This window comes from Morus notabilis, unplaced genomic scaffold (assembly GCF_000414095.1).
Source record: "Morus notabilis unplaced genomic scaffold, ASM41409v2 Scaffold561, whole genome shotgun sequence".
NCBI lineage: Eukaryota > Viridiplantae > Streptophyta > Magnoliopsida > Rosales > Moraceae > Morus > Morus notabilis.
The window spans coordinates 104,931-120,693 of record NW_010357935.1 but is presented as its reverse complement, the minus strand read 5'-3'; the positions used below and the strand labels follow the sequence as shown (position 1 = coordinate 120,693).

General features: G+C 33.9%; 1 protein-coding gene and 1 pseudogene across 1 annotated transcript in view; both read right to left on the bottom strand.

Annotated features, from left to right (window-relative positions):
- LOC21393497 overlaps positions 1-132 on the bottom strand; it is a 2,156-nt gene extending 2,024 nt beyond the window's left edge. Inside the window, exon 1 of the mRNA XM_010091074.1 lies at positions 75-132. Coding sequence (XP_010089376.1) covers positions 75-132 — 58 coding nt within the window. The remainder of the gene's footprint in view (positions 1-74) is intronic.
- A 10,564-nt stretch (positions 133-10,696) lies between these two features.
- On the bottom strand, positions 10,697-12,401 carry LOC21393494 (annotated as a pseudogene).
- Positions 12,402-15,763: the final 3,362 nt, after the last annotated feature.

Genomic DNA, 15,763 nt, shown 5'->3' with positions numbered 1-15,763 from the left:
AATCTTCTTCTTAGAGCATTTGCTGTTTTTGCCGTAGCAGGCTATGGTGTCCGAGGCTCGGATTTGTGTCAAACCCGACACAAAGAGCATAAGAAAGATGGCCAAACAACTTCGGCTTACGTTAATCTCCATCGTTTCCTTTCGTCACTTTCAAAGAAATGGATTAGAAAATAATGGCCATGCCCAAATGCCCATTCCATGTCTCTTTTTATAGTATCAAAGCCGTGGACTTTGGGGCTGTTAATATATATATATATATATATATTAATTTGTATATATGTGTATGGTTTATAGATTCGATAGAGAAATTTGGGGGTACGTTGGATTGTTGAATACATTGCGGAATTGTTAATTTTGGTCAATTAATACTTTGGCGCTTGTAAATGTGACTCTGATTAAGCAATAATAAGTTATCACAAGTAGCCCTATTCAGTATTGGGTAAAATTAATAAAAAAAAAATCTTTATTTTAGTGTGTTATCATATTTAGTGTGTTAGATGATCATATGACATTAGAATAACTCTTTATTTTGGAAATGCTTAGGCTAGGCAAAGTCAACTGTATTTTGGAAATGCTGAGGCTAGGCAAAGTCAACTGTATTTTGTGTCTTTCGTAATAAGCTCGGTGCATGTGATTATATAGAAACATGTACAAGTTTTTGGCCCTCAAAATTCGCCGTAGATGCTTCAAGAGGACTTTTTGTTTACATTTTCTGTCTTATATATTCTATTTCTAGAATAATATTCCCACCACCGACTATCTTGCAAATTGCAATTACAGCAATACTTTTCTTTCTTTGCGTTCCTAGTCTTTTTTCTCTTTTTTTTTTTTTTTTTTTCTCAATGAAACCGATCCCTCTTAGCAAGTCAACTAACAAACTCCATGCGACACTCAACGAATATAACACGGTTTTGTGTTGCATCCTATTTCCTTACTCTGATTTTTTTTAATTATAAATGTGTTTTTATTTTTCATTTATTTGTTTGTTTGTTTGTTTGCAAAAAATTTTCTCTGAAATTAATGGTTTAAAAGAATAATATTATATCTTAAATATTGTTTCTTATCATGCAAGTATATAATTATAACTGGAGTTAAACTTGAACATATATAACTTTCACATCTCCGAGCATAGAGGTGCAATTATGAATAAATATAACCAATTAATTACTTCGTCAATAATATAAAAAAATTATATTATATATAATGATAGTTGAACCAAAAGCCCAAGACTATTTATGTATAGACGAGTTTTCAATAGTTACGTTTTCATCGATAGTTACTGATTAAATTATAGAAAAAAATGGATATCTTATTTATAATGATGATGCGGCAATTATATGACTTGCTATAGCAGGTTAAGCAACTTGTTAATCTTAAGCGTTAATTACAAAGATTTTCTTTTTCTCTTAATTTTGTATACATTATATTTAGAATATTAACCGATTTTCTTTTCTCCTTTTTGCACATCTTAAAATATAGATTAATTGATCTCTATACATATGACAATATATGATCGACGAATTTGTAAAGGAAACGATTGTTAATCTTCCAGTATAAACTACTCATTGATCGTTTCTATTATACCATGAATCAATGCTAACTCCGGCATACCATTTTTTTTTTCTAGCACTAGTCATACGAATTGTTAATAGAACGGTTCATTGGGTATTTTATTTGAGCATTTACAGTTTTTATTTTATTTTATTTTTAGAATGAGCATTTACAGATTTAATCAACAGTATATTCATTTTTTTTTTAACAGATGCATTAACGTTCCTCACTTGCAAAAGGAAAGAAATTTTTCTTCAAAAAAAAAAAAAAAAAAAAAACCGAAAACGAAAGAAATTTCCTATTTTACTTTATGTTTTATAATAACATTTCGTTGCCTATGCGGTTGTAACAGGCAAATTCCTTGAAAATGAGAGAAATATGAATTGAAATGTAAGAGATTGACCATTTGGCGTAAAAATTGGAACGCAAGATAAATGATAGAACTGCAAATTCTCTATAATTTAACTGGATCTATTCTATTTCTATGCAGGTATCTGTTTCAAATCCAAAATCGTATAAATAGATTTATTATGTTGAACTTCAAAAGTTCCAATTATAGTGATTAGCAAAAATTGAAGTTACAATTTCTTACTCTATCAAAAAAAAAAAAAGTTACAATTTCTTACTCGTATATAGTTCAAACTAGTCAAACTAATTATTATACAGTACGGTATTGGTTTAATTAAGTTTCTCTTAAAGATTGTACAAGAAATAAAAAATTGAGAAAATGGATCTAGAAAAGGAAAGAATCAGAAATGGAATTCTAAAATGAAAGAGGATTTTTTGAATTTAGATTTTACTAGTCGGTAACCCGCGCCTTGGCGTGGGTAGTATTTTTATATTATACAAAAACAAAAGTAGTTTATATGTACCTATGTATATACATAAGTATATATAATGAAGTAACAAAGTTTTCTTTACATTATGTTCCAGCATACAAAAATAAAAGTAATTTATATATACATATGTATATACATAAGTATATATAATGAAGTAACAAAGATTTCTTCATATTCTATTCCAGCTTGTTTTATCAATTTTTGGCGTTGTGTTTTTAGCTGCAAGAAGTAAATTTTTAACAAATTAGTATTAATAATTAATGAAATTAGAAATGTTTTGATTTAGGAGTAGTTACATTACCTAGTTCTTGGGCGTTTTCTAGATTGCTCAGCTTGTTTTGCTTGAGAACTGAAAAGGCAGAAATATCTTAAGTTATATATTTGAAATTATAAGTATTGTTTTTTACTTATAAATAATATAAATTAGTAAGTATATCTAACATTGCGCCTAAATTTTTTGGGTATGGTGTTTGTGGGTGAATTGATGTTGGTCTTGGTCACTGCTGAAACTTCGGGCGGCGGGCATGTCCAGTGCCCGGAAATTTTCGGGCACGGCGGGCAGGGCCCTCTCGCTGCCCGACCACAGTTTTTTCGGACACGGGCTCGGGTAGCCCGAAAATATAATCCCCCCAATAGCCCGCTGCCATGGAGAAGTTGTCCCCTGCCGTTCACTGGAATTTTTTTGAATTTTCCGGCAATACCCGAAGTTGTCCAATTTTTGCCCGATTTTTTTTTACCGTTGTCCGAATTTTGCCCGTTGCCCAAAAAATGCCCGCTTTTTTTGACCGTTAGCTTGAAAAATGCCTGAATTTTGAACAAAAACGGGTCTTTTTACCCGAACCCGAATTTTGCCCAAAAATTTGAACCCAATGATCGGATTTCTTACCGTTGCCCGACCTGTCCGATTTTTGCCCGAATTGCCCGAAAATATAGTAGCCGTTGGACCCGAATTTTTGGGGGGAAAAATTTTCTTTTCAACCCAAAAATTTTCCTATAAATACCTCCCAACCATTTTCCTCACCCAAAAACTCTCATTCTCTCTCAACTCTCTCAATTTCTCTTAATCTCTCTCAAATCTCTCTTAATCTCGCTTAAATCTCTCTCGAATCTCGATCTCTCTTAAGCTCTCTCAAAGCGCTCTCAATCTCTTTTATTTTTCATAATGGCTTCTTCTGGTTATGGTGGTGATATTCCCATTGATGCCCAATTTAACATCGAAGAAGGGCAATTTCCTAATGTTTTTCAAACGCAAGAATCGCAAACTATGAAAAGAGTTGCTGATGAAACTGCAAATCTGACCCCTAGTGGACGTACTAGAGGTCGGGGACGTAATGGTGGTGGCACAAGTGGCCGTGGAGAAGAGGCAAGCGGTAGTGCTAGTACAAGTGTTGCAAGTTCTAAGAAGAAATGCAAGCGCACCTCAGCAGTTTGGGAGCACTTCAACACATTCGAGGAGGTCGACAATAATGGTAACATTAAAGACATAGCTCAATGTAAATATTGGGGTGAGAAATTACAAGGTAACACTATTCACGACACTACACACTTAAGCAGACACTCTGAAAAGTGTCTTCAAAAGTAAGGAGGCGGAGCTGATCTCCGCCAAATGCAATTATCGTTTGACCGTCAAACTGGCAGTCTAAGCACGTGAAAATACGATCCGCAAGTTGATCGTATGGAAATGGCACGATTAATAGCCACATTAGATCAACCACTAAGTTTTACTGAACAAAGAAATTGGCAACGTTATATTAAAATTGTACATAATCCTAATGCACAATTTTTTTCTAGAACTACTCTTAGGAAAGATGCATTAAAATTATATAAACAAGAAAAGGAAGTATTAATCAACCTTCTACACTCTACTAGTGGTTGCGTTGCATTAACGGCGGATATTTGGTCCGCTGTTGCCAACAGGGATTATTTAGCTGTAACCGAACATTATTATAAAGGTTTTGATTTGGATAAGAGAATCTTAGGTTTCAAATGTGTTATAGGATCACATACTGCCAATTTAATATATAACACAATTTTATCTATTATTGATGAATATAGTTTAAGAGATAGAATAATGGCCGTAACATTCGATAATGCAACTGCGAATACTAAAGCAATAGAACTTTTGAAAATGATTTAAATTAATTCAGTAATAATGATATTTTCCACCAACGTTGTGCATGTCATATAATTAATTTAATAGTAAAGTCTAGTTTAAAATCAATGTCAGGTCATATTAAAAGAATTAGAGATAACATTGCTTAGGTTCAAGGTAGTAATTAAAGAATACAAGATTGGTTTAGATTTCTACAAGCATGTAATCAAAATCCTAGAGCATTAGCCTTAGATATGCCCATAAGATGGAACTCCACTTACATAATGCTTGAATAATGCATCCCCTATAAAGATGATATAACAAATTATGTTAGTGCAAAATTATGAACAGAATTTATAGATGAAATTGATTGGCAAATTGCCAAACTTTTGTATAACCTTTTAGGTAGATTCCACGAAGTTACCTTAAAGCTTAGTGGAACTTATTACCCAACTTCACCATTAGCGTTAGGAGAACTTTTAAAAATGTCTATTTTATTTAGTGAATTTAGGAAACATGAGGTTTTAGGAGTTCCTATCGCCTCTATGGAAAAGAAGTTTAAAAAATATTGGTCTAAATTACACATGTTGAATCGTTTCGGTGTTATTTTTTACCCTAGATTAAAATTAGAAGGTTTAGAAAGTGGATTAGATAACTTAGGTGAATTTTTAGCTATCGACACTACTAACCAATTTCCTATTATAAAAGGAAAAATATATTATCTATATATCTCTTACGAAAGTAGGTTTAGAAACACACCTCGTGTTGAACAACCGCAACAACGAGACGACAATCTGCATTCATTCTTGAATGTTTTCGGGTTGTCTAAGAAGAAGAAGAAGAAGAAGAAGACGATGACGACGAGTCAAGGTCAAGAAGAATCTGGGAGTGGAAGTGGATCTTCATCAAGAGGTGGCGGCGGATTCAACGAGTTAATGGCGTACCTTAGTGAGGGCTTAGTTATAGACATTAGTGAAATGTTTGATTTGGTTTAGTGGTGGAGGGCACGAGTATTAACTTGGCCGATCCTAACACGACTGGCAATGGATATTTTTTTAATCCTGGTCTCCACTGTTGCAGCCGAACAAGCATTCAGTACAACCGGCCGAATACTTGAAGAACGGACAAACGCATTGCAGCAGGATATTGTTGAAGCTTTAGTGTGCATCACGGATTGGGACCGTTCCGACCAACGCTTACACAATACAATCTCACCGGCAAACCAAGAATGGATCGACGAATTTAATAGATTAACTTTTAATGTTCAAGATGACCCTTCTGCTTCAAATTAAATTTTATTATTCTAATTTGTAAATATTTATTTACTTTGTAATTTCTAATTTGTATAGTGTTTATTTTATTGTAATCTTGTATAGACTTTGTAAGTTCGTCAAATTTGTAATTCGTCCCACAATGATTACACTCTTTTTTCCTTACCAAGTTTTTATCCCAATTGGGTTTTTCTTGGTAAGGTTTTTAACGAGGCAATCATGAATTACAAATTTAAAAATCAATGAAGAAGTAATTTTTTTTATATAGTTCGTGTGTTCATTTCAAATTTCAAATTGTAATATACACATTAAAATTATACAAATACTTATACAACATAAAAATATAATATAAAAAAAATGAAATTCGGGCAGCCGGTCGGGCATCGGGCAGCCCGACCGGGCACGGGCAGGCATCCCCTGCCCGAAGCCCATCCATGGGCAATTTTTGGGTCAGGTCGGCAGCCTGAATTTTTGGACAGTTCGGGTTCGGTCATCGGGCAAAAATTCAGACTTTTCGGTGGTCGCGGGCGGCCCGTCCAAAGTTTCAGAACTAGTCTTGGTGTTCTTGTTTTTGGGCGGACACTAAAATTATAAAATATTGCTTTTATATATGTGTTTAAAGTAGTAAGTACTATTTCTTTAATTATAACTGGTATAAATTAATAAATATTTTTTTACCTTGGTTGTGGCAGCATGGTAGTTGATATTTGTGGTGACGGTGTTGTGGGCTGTGTATCTTCAAATATTTTTGAAACTATTGCATTTATCTGTGTTCCTTTTTCTTGAAAATATACTTAGAAAATCTTTGTCTGTCCTTTTAGCTGATTGATGATTGGTGGAATTGTCAGTGGATCGGTGAAGCCTTCATCAATTGTTAGTGCAGAGCATGGTTTTTTGATGAGGGCCTGTGTTGCTTTACCAAATATAATAATACTCATGTTTCCAGTTCTATCATCGATTTGTGTGATGAGTTTGTACTTGTATTTTATGAAATAATAGTACATTAATGTAATAAATTATTTATTGTAGTCAATAAATGAAAATGGATGTTAGCGGTAGTATATTTGAAATTTTTGTTACCATGGGGATGGTATTATTTTTATGTGACCGTGATTGTCACACCACCAACCAATTCCTGCCTGCTTTAGCTGTCGTAGCATCTTGGACATGAATTATAATACCATGTTTGGTCAGCTGAAAATTCAGTTATAGTAGCTTTTATTGTAAATTTTGTTCTCTATATTGAACATGAGAAGTTGTTGGTTCAAATAGTATAATTAGAACGAGAAAAAGATAAGGAATATCATAATGCTAACCTGGTTGCCTCGCTGGTCTAGTGTATTTAGTTCTTCAATTGTTCTTCAATTTTGTGTTTTTTGTTTTTCAATGGATTAAGCTGGTGTTGATGATGCTGTTTGGAATTCAATTTCTTGGTGTTGATGAGAAAATATGTAAATGAAAATTTAACATGGTTAGGAGGAGAAATGATAAAGGGTTATTAGCTTTTAAATATTATGAATTGTTTTTGTTACCTTGTTTTTAATATTCTTGTCTCTGGTATATCTGGATTGATGTAGAAGATTGTGGTTGCGGTGCTGGATACATATGCATTTTCTAATTTATTGGCAATGAATTAAATAATATCTTGGTGTGCTTTGGTGTAAGTGTTTTATTTATATATGTCATTATATATAAAAAGTGTTAAGAAAATACCTAGATATTGCTTGACTAACATTGCTATAAAGACTGCTACAACTGGTTCTTTTATTGATTTAAGGACATTTTCATCAAATTGATATGCTTTATGTCCCTTTAAAGTAACTTGCAGCTGTTCATTTCTATTGGAAAAAGAAAATTAAAAAAGAAAAATTAGGATGAGATATTTTGATTGTTATAGAAGTTTTGTGTTTTTATTGAATAGAAATTTTTGTTATGTGATTATGATGAAATTTGCATAGATTTACCTTATATTTTGATCATTATTGTCATCGTGATGTTGACCTGTTGTTAATATTTGTTTGCTCAATACTCTGCACCTTTGTCACAATGCCAATGACATCTGTTGATAGATAAATAGATAACGTTAAGAATATAAATTAATGGATTAATAATGTATATTTTTGTTTTGAGGAAAAAGTGAGTTATGTTACCAGTTAAAATTTTGATAGTCTGGATCTTGTGCTGAAGCTAATCAAATTATGTGAAGTAGAATTTGTGAAAAGGGATGGGAAGTGCCTCTTCTGCAACTGGGGCAAAAGCTGTTGCACGTGCAAATTGTAGCATTGCATTATGTGGTACAACTTTATATGTTGGTTTGTTTTGGGTAACGAAGAAGTTGCTGATGTCATATATTGCTCCCAGTTGAATATTTTGAGAAATAACCTCTGAGTCACGTGCTCAAATTGATGCTTGGATTGCTTCATGCTGCAAATAAAAAAGATGTGATTATTATAAACTTTGTTATATATAATATCAAATAAAAGATAATATACTATAATGTTTGATAAAGTTATTACCTCTTCATTGACTAAGAGACAATCCGGACTTATTAGACATCTTGTGGTCAAGCCGTTGTTTGTCCATAATCTACAGATTCTTGTCCTAATTGTTTCATAAACTTCATTTGGTCTTAATGTATGAATTGGTGTTGTCATATTGCCTAGTCATTGACAGGAGAAAAGTGATTATTCAAGTTGTGGATGAGTAATTTCATTAAATATATTTTTAATTTAGTGGTAATAAAAAATATTGATGACATCAAATTGTTAGTATAATGTTGCATGTTTTTTTGAGTTAGTATATTAATAGTGTATATGTTCTTATGGAGTATAATACATTTTTATAGGATACGATCACTTCCTCTTCTTCCCTTCTAGTGCTATTGAGATGATTTAGCGAGCTAGGAATGATTGTGTTCACAATGGCAGCAAGTTCAACATTTTCCAAGTCTTCAATGGTTCGTTAGCTCAATATGGAGAGTACCAATCCCTTTTAAAGGCTTCAGATATGGAGATTAAGAGGGCTTCTTGGCTTCCCCCTCCCCCGGGGTGGCTAAAGGCCAATATTCGGATGCAGCTGTGGGCCATGATTCTACATTTCTAGCTTCAGTTATTAGAGATCATAATGGAACCATCATCAGTGTCACTACGGCTGAGTCCCCTTTCGAGGATCCCCTGATGGCGGAGGCTCAGGCGCTGCAACTTAGCCTTTCATCAGCTTCACTTTTAAAGATCTCCAGGGTTGGGTGTGAAAGTGATTCGGTCTAGCTGGTGGCAGCTTTGGGAGATCAGATCAATCCTAACAGATGTTCAGCAGGGTGCCTATTCCCTTGCTTCAGTTGAGTGCCATTGGATCTCTTGAAAGCTGAATGCTCTTGCAAATAGGATAGCGGCTTGGTCTAAAGCTAAAGGCAAAGTAGGTCAGTTAGATATTAGGAGTTTACAGCCGGCGTTGCTGTGCAACGATGGTCAGTGGGTTCTTGTCTCTGTTTTGTGTTTTGATTGGTAGTTTGGTTTCCTCTCTGGTCTTAAGGCTTGTTCAGTTATATTTTTAAGTTATAGTGACTTGAGTGTAGATCTTAAGTTGAATTTGAGTTATAATTTGAATTGAAGTTGTAACTTGAGTTTGTGTTTTGTTGTATAGATTTGAGTTATGGTTTGCGATGAAAATCTTTTTGAATTTGTGTTTGGGTGGGTCAAAACTAGAGTTTGTATTTAAATAGTATTTTAATAAAAACTCAATGATAATAAAATTTTTTAATTAAGGTATATCGATGGAGTTTTTTCGCCTCTTTGTTGTGAACGCATAAAAAAAGAATTATCTTAATCAGACTTAAAACGAAAAAGTTATAACGCTTTTAAAAATAAAAAAAATATTGTTCATTAACTTAAGTTTGAGTTTAAAAACTTGAGTTGAAGAGAAAACTTGAATTCAAATTTTAACCCCAAACTCAAGTTAAAATTTAAGTTAAACCTCAAACATAAACTTAAATTTTATAAAAAAATATGAACTTAAATAAAATTATAACTTGAGTTTAAATTTTTTTTGAGTTTAGATGCAAACGAATAACCCTTTAATTTTATTTTTTTTCGGTTAGAGCGTTTGGTTGTTGCTCTTTGTCTGTTGTTGAGTAGGCTTTTCTCTCTGTTTTTTGAGTTGTGTTTGTGTGGTCCTGTCTTGTTCTGTAGGCTTTGTGCCTTTTCTTGTGTGAATGAAATAAAAAAAAATAATACTTTTTGACTTACTGAAGATGAAGAAAACAAGAGCCTAGTCAATGTCAAGGTCTCATATGAGCGATCTGAAATGGAAGAAAGTACCATGCCATCAAAGACTTTTTAATTGGACAAATCTGTCATACGTTTTTTTTTTTTTTTTTATCATATAAAATTCATCTCTAGCATCAGATTTAGTCAAAACTAAGTGCGAAAGTCCCTTTTTCTTTTTTAATTGATGAACTCATCAAACAGCTTGTAGGCACATAACAGAATGTTACTAATTATAATGCAATTGAACTTCATGGGCTAAAAACAAACAAACATGTGCCCTTTTCACTAAAAATATGTCATGAAGCTCTACTTAAACCTTTTTTTTCTTTCTTTCAAAAAAAAAAAAAGAAGCTAAATAAAGTTTCATGACTCAGTTCTGCCGGTGGATGTGGTCGATCAATTGAAAGCCAAATGAAGCGTTGGAGAACAAGAAATGACACATTATTATACATATGAAAGCTTTGAAATATTTGGTTTCATTATTATTTATAACAAATAAGTAACGTGGAGTTCCACTAACAACTTTATCAATCAACATCTAGAAATTAACACAAACAGATTATTACTCATCTAATCCAATTGTACTGCACAAAATAATGTGACCAATTCCATCCTGAAGCTCATACTTCAAAGGTTCATTATTCAACTTGTAAATATAGACCATAACATGTGAAATACTCATTTCTTGCATACAATACCATATCCTGCCGAGGCTCCTTTGGTGCAATCCAGTGTGCCAAACTCCATCGCTTGTGATGCTTCCTTCTCCATGGTTGCAGCCTCGCTGTTGAACACACAAGCCCCACACTTAGCAGAAAGGAGTGATTCGGTTCTGTATAAGTCTTCGCCGCCCAAAACCGGCATTGCCACGCCGGGCTTGGCGGGGTTCAAGAAATTAGGCCCGTAAGTCCTCCCAAGCACTCCGTCAACCTCGGAAGACAAGGCAAAGAACCTGAACTGGACCTCCAAATGGGCAAAGCAGTCATCAGCAGGGACTCTGTAGTTGTGAACTTTGTCATCCTCTTTCGTGACTGGCACAACGTTCACCGAGATCTCCGCGACGTCTTTTAGGGAGACGAGGATGGCGTTCTTGCTCGCGATTCTCTGGACCTTCATGTCCTTTCCGGGGGAGTACCAGATCGAGAGGTGTCCTTCGGGGACAACAAGGTTTTCGCCGTTGTAGGTGAACTTGAGGTGGTCAAGTGTGTCGACCCAAGTGGCTACTTTGGTGGCTTCAACTGAGAAGGTGTTGGTGTTGAGGAGGATTCCGAGGGCTTGAATCCAAGTGAAGTCGCGGGACAGACCGGCAGGTCTGTGGCCGATGAACCGGCCATTGATTTGGAGGTTCGGGTCGGAGACCAAGCTGAAGTGCTCGTTGCTCTCCGTGGAAGTAGAAGACAATGCCGTCCCCACCAATGAAGCGAGGGTCGTAGCAAGCTGAACCAGGGCTGTTGCAGTTTGGCTTGCGGTCTGAAGATATTGCCAAAGTTTACGATTAGTGTGTATTGGATTTAATCCAATCGATGTGTATGTGCTTATAAGTGCTTGGAGAGTAGATTGAGAAGTGACTAGTTTAACCTTAAAGAATGTAATAGGAAAGGTGGTAGAATTGAAAAAAAAAAAAAAAAAAAAGCTGTAGAAATATATCTTTTGGATAAGGTTTTACATTCTGAAATGGATCAATCAGATGTAAGATAAAATAGATGGCTCACCTGGTCGGACTCATCATGTGGAGCCATATTTATCTCACAGTCCGACTGAACCCAAGTTGTTATTGTTTCATTTTTTGAGAAACTTCTACGGGACTCTATTTTTTAACTACCAATAGATTTTAACCGGATTCGGTAAAGTTTTCAATCGTCTGAGAGTGTCTACGTTAAAAATTTACATTACACGATACAGATCTACTCTAATCACATATCAGACACTTAAAAATATTTAATCAAATGGTTAAACACCAGTATAATTTAACTGGTAATTAAAATAACAGTTCCTACAGTAAAATTTTTTTTTTTTTTTTAATCTCACATCCATATACTACATTTGAAAAAGTAGTGCAAGAAAATAATGAATAAATAAGGAACAAGACGTTCCAAAATGAATGGAGATTTTTTAGTACTGTAATGAAGAGAAGAAATTAGGGCATAAACTTACGCCTGCACTCAGCCTTGCAAACGGGCTTATTACAGTCGATGTAGCAAACTTTAGCCTTTTGATGTTTTGAGGTAGTTCCGGGACATTCAGATGGGCATATCAAAGTCTTTCCAGAGCAGCGGCTATACGCATCGCAGTATTTATAATAATATGCGCTTGCTTCGTGAACTACAAATGAAACTAAGACAATGAGAAGGACCAAAGTGGAACTTCTTTTGAAGGACTCCATTGAAACACTTCTTAGAAAGAAAAATATGAGAAAACAGACGTTTCAACTAGTTGATTCAAAACGCTCAATTCTTTCCCTTCTATATATAGACTAATCCACTACTCTCTCTCTCTCTCTCTCCTCTTACAAAAAGGCGAATCTTTCTACCCGAGGCTTCGCCTAACCTCTTACACAACGTCAATTTTTCACGGAGATCGACCAACCAAGTAACTCAATACTAAAGTAATGATTATGAGTAGTGAAGCACTTAGTTTTACTCTCCTAACAATGGTTTTACACAATTGAAATTACTAGGAGATTATGAACTCACACTATCACAAGATAATTCAAGGTAGGCGCTCAATTATGTGTGAGAGAGTTAAGGATTTAGAGAAGATGATTATGTAGACACAATGGAGAACTCTCTTTTTGATTTTTGAAGCTATGAATTCGTTCTCTGTTTTTAACAAAATCAACTGTTGAGAAAAATGACTTTTCTCTATTTAACCTCTCTTGCCAACGGTCATATTTTTGCCCGTTTACCCAGTACCGGTCGACCGGAGCGGTTGACCGGTTGAGACAAATTTAAATTCGTGTTGTTCAACATTCTTATTGAGTGTCTGTTGAACAGAACCGGTCGACTGGAGCGGTTGCCCGGTTGAGGCATCACAGGTCGACCGGTGCATTTAGCCTTCTCTGTCACCGGACAACGTAGATCGACCGGTTGGTACTTAATTTACCTCAAATCTTCACACATTTGTACTTTTAGGCCAAATGTCATTATGCATTAAGTTTAGTCTCATTTTTAAAGAATAATGTGAGTGTGTGCATGAGCGTAAACAAGAATTAATCATGATAGTATGAAGTCAAAATCAAATACAAGACTAAGGAGATATTAAAAACCTATTAGTACTTGTCCAGCTTCATTTTGTTTGCTTGCTCTTGATCTTTGGTATTTTAGCACTTCAAGCCTTGAATTCCTTCTTTAATTTGCATTTGCCAATCTTGAATGTATTACATTGTATTCCGCAAAATGCTTCTTGAGTTGATTTATAACATTAATTGCGCTAAATACACAACTCAAAATAAAATCATTAGAAACATAATACATTGTGTTTGTGATCATCAAAACATGAGAATATTCAACCTTGGGCCAACAGTATATGGGTAATTATTTCTTAAAATGCAAAATATCGGTAACCTTGCTTGCAGATGTTTAAAGTGCTGTTACATGGTTATTGTTATTAGATTTAGCCATACTTACGTGTGTGTGTGTCTATACCTATATAATAAAAAGATTGTTGATGCTTTTATCCTCCGAACATTGACTGGATTTGTATGTTGTTTCCTAACCTTGTAATTGCGAAAAATTATACGTAAATGCAATAAAATTTTATAATGCACCAAATCTTGGAATAATGTCGGCACAACTTGCTTTGATCACCACCAAAGTTTCCGTGTCTTTCTTCAAACAAGTTCACTGAACGTGTTTTAGTGCGGTTTCATCTAAATTTTTAACAAACATAACCAAATTTTGAGGGCACCGTGTTAAATTCAAGAAGTAATTTATCGAAATTGAAAGTTAGATGAGTAACTTATCAAGCTGCAGCCGGAAATTCAAGGGGAAGATATATGTCGAATATATGTCCTATATGGCTACATTGAACAAAAATTTAGGTAGTTGCAAAATTTACAATTGCTTAGGTTAATTCCACAATAGTCCTTGAGGTTTATACTCAATTCCACTTTAATCTATGAATTTTCAAACGTTACACAGATGGTCACAGAGATTTTATATTGTTTCAGTTTCGATTCTTCCATTAACTAAGCATTACAATTTGATAGAATCTATGTACATTAGAGTTCAAAATTACAAACAACTAAAATTTTGAGTTTATCTGTATAAATTAACTTTTAGTTTTTTGTATTGTTTTAGTCTAACTCTAAATTTTATATGTTTCCCATTTTAGTCCATAATTTTTACTGATTCCGTAAATATTTAACATCAAATTAACAGAATTAGGGCCGACAATATGGGTCACGACATGACAACACAACTCGAAAACGACACGAATTTCACAGGTTAGGGTTGAAAAAAAAGAGGGTCGAGTCAGAATTGTGTCAACCTGAAATTGACACAAAAATACGGGTCAATTTCGGGTTGAACCTGTCTAACCCGAACACGATACGAAACTCGTAAAAAACTAAAAAATACATTTATTTTTCATTTCATATTTTTTATTTTATTATGAAATTGTGATATCATGATAGTTATACTCAAAATATTATACTATTATTTGCTTAATTTTAATGGATGTTATTGTATTTTAGTGTGTTATGAATTTTAAGTTATTTCTAATATGTAAAAAACTAAATAAAAGTATACAATTTTCGTGTCAATTTCGGGTTCACGGGTCATTTTTGTGTCGTGTCGTGTCAACCCGTAAAGTGGTTGTGTCGTGTTTGTATTGCGGTTTTTAAAAAATTTCATGTCACGGGTCGTGTTTGGTTTGACTGTAAATTTAAAAAGAAACGATCAAAACACGAACATGACACGTGACACGAATTGTCACTCTTAAACATAAGGACCGAAACTGAAACAAAATAAAACCTCAGGATTAACTGTGTAATATTTAAAAAATTAAAAATTAAAATGGGATTGATATTAAATTTCAGGGACTATTTGTGTTGAAAAACTTTTGAGTTTAGAAAATTTTTTCACCGGTCAATTGTTACTTTATTGGTTCTCCAAGACTCGCGGACTATGCCTTGGAAATTGGCAATTTTCTAGGAAAGAAAAAAAGCAAAGTATGAATGAAACTCTTTGCTGTTTTTCTACACTTTGTCAATGCGTGAAGCTTTTAAGGAATCAAAAGAGCATCCAGATAAAGTAAATTCCACTATTTTATATGTTATTATCTATAACTTACATAGAAGTGAGGGAGAGTTTTGTACTTCAATCTTTTAGTGGGAGTAATCTAATGGTTAAAATTTATCCTTTCTCTTTTCACTTTAAATGTAATGGTTTAGATTAATCCACATAGTTTATGCCTTCTCTTGCACCTTACACCTCATTTTTTTACACCTCATATCTTTCAAAGTTTCTATACACACTCAGATGATTCAACTTAATTGAAAACCTTATTTTCTCCTCAAATTGCTTCATTGCTACATGTTCTTCAACCACTACTGAAATCAAAACGTTAATGACAAATAATCCAATAGTTCGCATGATATAGAAGGAAAGAGGGTCATGTAATCTATAGTTTATTTCAGGCTAAAGGTAAAAAAAAAAAGGATAAATATAAGAAGATTCCTACCTTTAATATTATTGGTATTTAAAAATGAAGCAAAACTTTTCCTTTTATGAAAACATAATGTAT